Source organism: Coturnix japonica, chromosome Z (assembly GCF_001577835.2).
Source record: "Coturnix japonica isolate 7356 chromosome Z, Coturnix japonica 2.1, whole genome shotgun sequence".
In the NCBI taxonomy this organism is placed as follows: Eukaryota; Metazoa; Chordata; class Aves; order Galliformes; family Phasianidae; genus Coturnix; species Coturnix japonica.
Genome location: NC_029547.1, coordinates 62995540 through 63004518, shown reverse-complemented (window position 1 = coordinate 63004518; position 8979 = coordinate 62995540). Strand labels below are relative to the sequence as shown.

Genomic DNA, 8979 nt, shown 5'->3' with positions numbered 1-8979 from the left:
AATGGCCTTCTTGAAATTGTTTGAAAGTTCTAAGATACACCAAAGAAAAATATATATGTGTGTGTGTGTATATGCTCACTAGCAAATGATTTCAGCTGAACACTGCAGGTTTTGTAGTGGTAAAAAGTGGAAAGATAGCTACACGTAAAGACAAAGCATGCTGTCAGCCTGTCTGTTTATATCCCAGTCCCACACACCCTCTCCAGAGGCAAACTGTTTGCCACCACATGAGACTTTATACCACACACACACACAGGGCTCTGGGTGAGGTTTCTGCTTCTGCTGCCCTGCTTTAGTTATCTTGAAACATCCCAGGTTGACAAAACCCTCAGAGCATTCGCAGCACCAGTCAGCAGCAGCCAGGTGGGCAGTCCTGGAGCTGTGCTTGGCTGTGTGTCCTCCCCGCAGCCAGCGGGAGGTAGAGGTACCCAGCACAGCTCCAAACGTGCCACCTGTTCACAGTCAGAAGTAAAGCTACCGGGGTGAGGGATTTCTGGCAGCTGCTTCCTCGTGCTCTACAGACTCATCTCCGAATGCTGCTGGAGAAAGCGTGTGCTCAAACACAGCACGGGCTCCCACTTAGAGCCAGGCAGAGTTGGGTAGCATCCCACCGAGTGCTTCTGGTGCACGTGCATTTTTATTTCAATCAGATCAAATGAAAAACCTTTACTTCTCGATTAATACACAGTTTTCCGTGTTTGCTGGGCAGCAAGCAGAGGCGGGAGCAGACTTGTGAGAAACTTTTACCAACGGGTAGCATATACAAATACTCTCCTTTACAGCATCCTCACAGCAGCACCGTCCAACTGAGCAGGAGCCAGGGCGGCCTCCTCCCACAGCAGCGGAGCGTGGCCGGCACCGCCAAGCGCGGACTTTCCGCACCATAACTCGGCACTACCGCACTTCCCCGCGGGGCATTGCTCCGCACAGATATTTTTCTCCAGCGGTTCCGGAGCGCTCACCCCGCATCCTCCGGCTGATGCAGCGACGCGCACTCCGGGCAGTGTCGGGGGAAGGAGCACCTCTTCCGGAGCAGCCGGCATCCTCTCCCGCTCCGGGAGCGGCGGTGGAGCCGCGACGGGGGTGACGCGGCAGGCGCTCCTCCCCCGGCTCCCTCTCCGGACGCGGAGCGGAGCGAGCGGGGCCGGGGCCGGGAGGCGGTGCGGGAGGGGCGAGGCGCAGGCGCGGCGGGTTGCAGCTGAGCCCCGCGCCGCTCCCGGGAGCCGATGGCAGCTGCACAGCGCGGCCGCCCGGCGGAGCGCGGCGCAACGCGGCGCCCCCGGCGGAGCGCGATGCGCGGGCGGGCGGGCGGCGGCGGCGGCGGCTGCGGCAGCTTTGGGAAGCGGAGGGACGCGGCCGGGCGGCTCGCCTGACCTGCGTGCCCCCCACCTCCCCGCCCCCTCCCCTGGCTGCTCCGGGGTGCCCCGAAGGATGTCCGCCCAGTCCAAGGGGACCGCATCCTCTTCTTCGTCGCCGTCCGAGGGGCCGCCGGCAGCCTCCAAAGCGAAGGTGAAGGAGCAGATCAAGATAATCGTGGAGGATTTAGAATTAGTCCTGGGGGACCTGAAAGACGTGGCCAAGGAACTTAAGGAGGTGAGAAGCGCCGGGAGCGCAGAGCTTCCCGGCCAGCCCCCGCCGGTCTGCCCCCCGGGTCGAGCATCCCCGCCCGTGGGCCGGGTGCCCCGCTTCCATCGGGGCTCTGCTGCCTCCTCCGCTCCTTCCACCACTTCGGCACGGTGGTCCCAGCAACTGGTGGCCGGGCTGCACGCGGGGCCGTGCCCCGAGGCGGGGGGGTGCTGCGTCTGCCTGCAGCGCGCAGCGCTCCGGGACGGGTGGCGAGGATGGAGCCCGGAGGCGCCGAGGGGTTCGCCCTGCGGTTCGGCGGCCGGGCAGCTCTCTCGGGGCTCCCCGCCTCTCGCCCCCTCCGGATCTGGTGGGGCCGGGGGTCCCGCAGTCCGGACTTGCGTCCCTTCCCGGCTTGGCGCAGCGGCGCGACGGACGGAGCCTGCCTACCTGCCTCTCCAGGCTGCTCCGAGGCCGGGCAGGATTGCCTTTTCTGTCTTCCTATTGCCAGTGGCGGGTGTCACCTCTGTTCCGTTAATCTGCAGGCGGAGCGCGGTGACTGCGGGAGCTGGGAAATGCTGTAGCTGAAGAAAAACTCCTGTTTGTTATCTTGATTTTGCAACACAACTGGTCGACAGATGGTTGGATTATGTTCCGAGTTCAAATCCAGGATCTCAGAGCATTGCTTTATAATCCTGGATTTGACATTTTTAAGAGGCTGTGTCTTTTGCTATCAAATATTAGTTTTCTATTTTAACAGTATTGTCAACAAGTTTTATACAACAGGCTTTGGCTGTCGTAGGCAGTCTGAAATTCACCCAGTGCTTTGTATGAGGTTGATGTGTGCATCAACACACTGCTCATAGCTGCTGGGCATCGCACTCACAACTAGATTTTAAGAAAACACAATTTTATCTCTTCCTTAAAATGCATCTGTCTGTGCTTCTTTTGCTCTGGTTTGAATGTTCTGAAGTGGAAGTAAGCACTGTTTGTAGGACTGCTCTGCAAACGTTCACAGACTGATAGAGCAAACTGTCTCCCGTTGGTGCAGAAGCACATTTTTCAGGACCTGAAAAGGATGTCCTGTGAATGTAAATCGTTCTCCGCACAGCATACTCCCAGCTTTCCTCTAGTGAGAAAACAAGATCTCTGTTGGTGGAGGTCATGTGTCGTCATTTACTGTGGCATGTTTTTTCTAAGCAAATGGCTTTAATCTGGCTGACTGTGTTTGTCAAAGAGAATTGGATTTACCTCTGCTTGGTGGGGAAATGGCTTGTGTAGAACTTCTTTTCCCAAACAGAAGTGAAATGTGAAAAGGAAGCTGTAGGAGAATGGTGCTTTAACTCCATTTATGAAGTATGTGTGTGCGTTGAAAGGGGATCAGACTGCAAAAGCACCTGTTTTGAGAGCAAATACACATATATATGCATTTCAAAAGGGTGAACATGAGTTCATAATCACACATGAGTTCCTGAGTAATGTTTTTCTTTAAATACTTTATAAAGATGATATCTCTGATACTTTGACAAGTGAGGATATGCAGTTGCCTGCTTTTTTACAACATTTTAATTGTGTTAAATATGCTTTGCACAGCATTTGTTCCGAAAGGTTGACAGAAGTTTGCCATATGAGCTCTTCAGGTTGTTTGCCTTTTGTAGTAGGGACTAAAATCTGTACAAGGCCTCTTGATTCATCTGCAACGGATACCTTTTAATGTGAAAGTGAGATAATTGATCTTTTAAGTTAATCATGCTTTCTCATGGGTGGTAGGATGCATGGACAGGTGTTTCATTAAAGCACATAGGACACTGGTCAGTTTTGGTGTATTATGCTCAGAAGTGTATCTGTCCTTGTTCAGTGGTTCCTTCTTGTGGGACCATGCCAGGTTTTAACCCTGGGGGTGGAAGTTTGTGCTTTCCCATTTCACTCCAGATTGTGTTTTTCCAAAAATGTTTTGACAACTCTTTATCTTCGTTGTCTGTTTGCTGCCGTCAGGCTTTTGTGCTCCTTTTTCTGTTGTTCCTATGTTTGTTTGCTTGTTTGTTTCCCTCCATTGGGTGTGTAGCATTCTGAGAACATTCTGCTTGTATCACTGTTACAATAAAAAAAGACTTACATTCTGCATTAGTGGAAGGTTATGAGGCTTATTTTTTTCCTTGTCTTCTTTTATTTTTTGGCTCAGTTGTGGTAATGTTTACTCGTGATTCTGAAAATTTGTCACTTAGAGAAAACTGCTGTATGTTTTTGTTTTTCTCTGTGTCTACCTCCTTGTTACTCTTAATTACCAATAATTTACTTGTTTCTTACATGGTGTTTGTTATAGCAGTTTAGGTATTGAAACAGACTGGATGTCTTCTCATAGTATCCATCAGCATCCCTTTGTAAAGTTTTATATTAAAAATACTATCAAATATTGTGGCTTTCTTGCTTCTAAGTGGACAGTTTTTTCAAGGTTTGACTTATTAGACACATTAAATGCTACATGTTCTTACATTTATCTTCCTATAGTTATGTTAATTTTTTGTGTATCCGTCCTCTGTTCCAAAGCCTCTTCTGATGGCTGCTGTAACAGCTTTTGTGTTTAAACAGAGGCAAGCAGTGAGAAATTAAGGAGAAAATGGGCTATAAGCCCAGAGCCTGAAGTTTGTGCATTTTCTGTAAAAACAGGACAAAACCATGTCTGTTAAAACAAATACTTGCCAGGAGCTCTCTTGGAAGCAGAACATCTCCCCCTTCTGCCCTTACCTTTGGTCTGCTTAGGTCCCAGGGGAGCACAGAGCCTGGGGTTGAAGAAGGGCTGGCTGGGAGGCATGTTGGGTGGCATGATCCAAGTGCAGACTTCTAGTTCACCTATAACCTCTGCTCCTCCCTAGGATGCATCTTAGCAAGAGACTCAGCCTCTTGTGTCTCCTTGTTAAAAGTCTGTGTACCAACAGCGAGATGTGGCTCTGTGCTGAAAGGGATTACTATTCTGAATGGATCTGAGTAGTCATTATTTGATGAATATTCCAAAGAAAAATCAAAGGATTGCCAAAGGATTGAGTAACTCTGAATATTTCTTTAGTCCAGGCTATTGCAAAATGAAGTTGTGAAACCTTCTCCAGAGTACTGAATAAAAGAACTTTTTTTCTCTGCATTAGGTGTAGGAAGATGATTGTTACTAAGTGTTGCTTTGCAAGTAAAATTTATCCATCAACTACCTCTGTAATGAGGTGATGAGCTCTAAGGGAAACTGGTGCACCGTGGTGGTCTGAAGTACTCTGAATGCAGAATGCACAGTGTAGCCCTAGTTCTCTTGACTGACTTGAGAAGCATCGTGCATAGGAGTGTGCTTGTGTACTTGGATGGCAGGGCATGGAGATCCTCATTTTTAAGTCTTTGCTGCTTTCATGTTGTATGATGTTAGACATTTCTGGAGCCTTGTACTTTTTTATTTACATTAATGAACTATTCCCTAAATAATTCGATAAATTCTTCTAATTGTTGTAAAAACTCATCATGCAAGGCAATTTTCTGGAAGTTATTTATGAAACATTTGCATAGTTTTTAACTGGCTAAATGTGCTCCAAACTTTTATCAAAGAGAAGCAGCTGTGTAGCTATTGACAGTGTTTAGGATAATCCAAAATGGAGGTTCAGGAGAAGCAGAAGCCTGAAAAGGCATTGCACATGCATCAGTAAATTTCCAGTCTCTCTTAGGCTACCTCCTCAGCTCTAAATCCTTCCAAAATGTCTTGCTGAAGGAATGAATGAATAATCCCCCCTCGCTTAACTGCTGCTTTTATTTGCCATAAAAGTGTGATATATAAAACTTGGGCATGACTTAACAGTGTTTTCCAAATGACGATGGAACTAACAAATGAAAACAAACAAACAAACAAACAAACAGAAAGAAACACAAAGTTCATTACAGGCGTAGATGACCTGTTTCCATAATCAAGCCAGTCATAATGTTTTTAGGTCATTGGAGGTGTAGGCAATACCCACCTCCTGCAAGATCTGTGATACTATATATCACCTATATTGAGCATATTACACCAATGTTTTCCAGTCCTTTCTAGCTTCAGCCGATGATCTAAATGGCAGTAAGGCTGTTCAAGCTCTTGCATGTTCTTTGGGAATCTAGAAAGCTGCAGAGTGCATCTGACAAGAGGATTAGAGCAGAGACAGTCAATGCTATCTCAATATCTCTGATGCACAGGCAGAAATATAGGCAGCGTTACAAAAAAAGGTGTTGGGTTTATAATGCAGTATAAAGTGGGAGGAGTTACCCATAGGTAGAGAACATACTGCATAAATGCCTGGGGGTAGGCGGAGCAGTGGCAAGACACTTCAATCTCTTCCCTCTTTTGAGTCTCATCCCTGTTTCATCTCTTCTTTGGGATCTCTACAGATATCATAGAATCACAGAATGGCCTGGGTTGAAAAAGATCACAGTGATCATCCAGTTTCAACCCCCTGCCACATTCAGGGTTGCCAACCACCAGACTAGGCTGCCTAGAGCCACATCCAACCTGGCCTTGAATGCCTCCAGAGATGGTGCATCCACAATCTCCTTGGGCAACCTGTTCCAGTGAGTCACTGGAGTCTGAGTGAAAAAATTCCTCCTAATCTCTAACCTAATCTCCCCTGTCTCAGTTTAAAACTATTCCCCCTAGACCTGTCACTATCCACCCTTGCAAACAGCCATTCACATTTTGTCACGGTTCTTTTGCTGGGTAGTGGTAGCTGAAGGCTGAAGGGTTGTTAAGTGTGTTTCTTCCTACTATCAGAAATCCAGAAAATGCCCTTCTTAAATACAGTTTCTGGATGCTGGCAATCTTAAATGTTCCTTTTGGAGTGCTCCAGTAAGTAGATGCTCTGTATGGGGTGGCATCCATGGGAGATATTGAAGCTCTCAATATTTCCATGTCTGTAGCTGGGGTTATGGTCCAGTTCACATACCAGGACCAAGACATTTTCTGTCATTTGTCATTGCCTATTCCAAATCTTGCTTGTGTTTTCAGCATCAGACTCTTTCTGATTTCTCATTGCAGTCTTTGGTGATAGATGCAGCCATGAACCCTACCTGAATGTTTATTGTAAGTACAGAGTAAGATTCATTATGTAAAGGAAGCACTGCACACAGCTTTGCTGTGATCTGCCCAGGGGTCCAGACAGGGTGATAAATACTCACTGCAGGTAAATGAATCATAATTTTCCTTTCCTTTCTTGTGGTGTGTGAAGCATTTCTGAAGTTACACAAAATAGAATAATGCAGGCTTTTTTACATAAGATTCTTATGTAAATAGTATCAATAAAGTTAATAGCTCTAAAAGGTAACTATCAAACTTAAAAAGTGTTCTAAGCTTGCCAGGACCTGACAAGATGATTTGGTACTAGGTGAAGTTGCTTTGTGTCTGTAATCAAAGCTACCAATAAGTAACTGTGTAATACAATGGAAGGAATAACCAGCATAAATATAGAGCACTGCTTATTAATATCAAGAGGCTTGACAGAGGGCATGCTGTCAATTTGTACTAGCTGTTTTGTTTTCCTAAACACTCATGTCAGCTACTTCGTTCCCTTTATGCAATACTAAGCTCCTGATAGTAATGGGTATTGTGCAACCATGAGCTAAATAGAGCATATATAAATTCAGTTTTCAAATAAAAACAGTACCACAGTGAAAACATGTATCTTTGTGCTGAAATGTGAACTTCACCCAATCTGTGCACTACTGACCACAATACAGAAAACGTAAGTACTGAGGCAGGAAGTCTGGTCTGTTGCAGTCAGGCTTTTGACACTGACTTCAGGATGAACAAAAACAAGTTTTGGGGAAGTAGGATTTAATTTCAGGCTTCTTCATTTTTATTAAAAGTTCAGAATTCAGGGGAATCAGTTGCTGCCATATATATATATATGTCTGTGTCATGTAAAAATTGTGTTTTGGTTGAGTACTGTCACTGACATTTTGCAGACTGTTGCCATTTGCCTCTGAAAATGAAACAATACTTCTGTTCCCATTACTCACACGCTGGAATAAGTTCTGGAACACTCTTCCCACTTCTGAGTCAACAGCTTACAGCCAAGTTACTGTTCCCAGTCACTTCATACTCAACAAATTTATTCTCCTTATGGGGGAAGCGAGGGAGAAATGTGCATGTCTTTGAGTTTAAAAAGTACTTTCCCTTAGTGCCTAATTCACAGTGTCTTTGTGAACTACATCACTGTCCTCTTTCATTTAGAACTGCAAAATGTTGGTTGGTTATAGTTCTCTCCATGCTAACTCTGTTCTTTGGAAGGAAAGTTAACTGAATGTTGAGAAGCTTCACACGTAACTCATCATGTCGTGTTTGGGTGTTGACATACTGAAATATTCATGGGTATTATTGTAGTGAGACAGACAGAGCAAAGGTATCTATTTTGCATATGCACTGCTGTCCTCATTAATAGCCCAGGGCAGCAGCAGGTAACATGAAGATAATACAAGCTGTCTTATCTGTATGTCAATGGTTTGTGGGCCAGTTTGGCCCCATGACTAATAGGGTGGGAGAACCCATGGGCACACACCCCAGGAAAAGGGGAAAGGGAAAGAGGGGAAAAAACTTTAGGGAGATGGCCTAAAAGCACAACAGAAGCAACAATCTCAGGAGAAAAACTGATTTACTAAATAAGATACTGAAATGCAAGATAGCATAATATAATAGAATATAATTAGAATTGAGGCTCATAATCAAATAAAATGAGAGAGGGAGAGTATCCAAAACCAAAGGCCTTACTCTAATGTTGAGGGCAAGGTGGCTAGGGAGCACACACTGCAGGTAAGCAGCAAAAGGAAAGAGGGCTTGTGAACAGTTTTATCTTTCCCTCTGAACAGAATACTGAAACAGAATAGTGAAAAGTCCTCTGGTATATGTACTTCTGAGAACCAGGTATCCAGAAAATCAGCAGTCCGTGGAACTGGAGCATCTAACTCCCAGTGCTCTACTTGATGTTCCCAGTGCTCTACTTGATGTTATGGTGTGGAGTACTGATAACTAATCCATAAAACTATGACACTGTACTTACATGAGTCTTGGTTTTATTCTGCTGCTTGTGAAGGAGCTGAGAAAATCATGCAGCATGATTCCAGCTGCTGCTCACATGCTGGATGCTTGGGGTGGGGCGGATGGGTGGCTGAACCATTGGTGTTCCTGTTGAGCCTGAAATTATTGTACTACAGCTGATTGCAGTGGTGACAAGAAAATATAGAAGCAGTACTGTCAGTTGCTGCTTTCACAAAAATAATAGTACGTTCTTATGTCTTTAAAGGTTAACAAACTCATCCATCCATTGTTTCGTGCAGCATGTGCCACATCGCATCATGAAAACTGAGGGCACTGGTGTTGAATCTCTTCCAGATTTCTTTTTTTTTTTTTTTTTTTTTAATTGA

The 8979-nt window shown here is 45.6% G+C and overlaps 1 protein-coding gene across 3 annotated transcripts in view; it reads left to right on the top strand.

The window, feature by feature from the left end:
* The first annotated feature begins 1296 nt into the window (after positions 1 to 1296).
* PRR16 (proline rich 16) overlaps positions 1297 to 8979 on the top strand; it is a 137062-nt gene continuing 129379 nt past the window's right edge. For all 3 annotated transcript variants that reach the window (XR_001552230.2, XR_001552229.2, XM_015849998.2), the window contains exon 1: positions 1297 to 1593. Coding sequence is in view for 1 of the 3 variants with exons in the window: in XM_015849998.2 (XP_015705484.1) it covers positions 1432 to 1593 (162 nt within the window). In the remaining 2 variants the exon portion in view is untranslated. The remainder of the gene's footprint in view (positions 1594 to 8979) is intronic.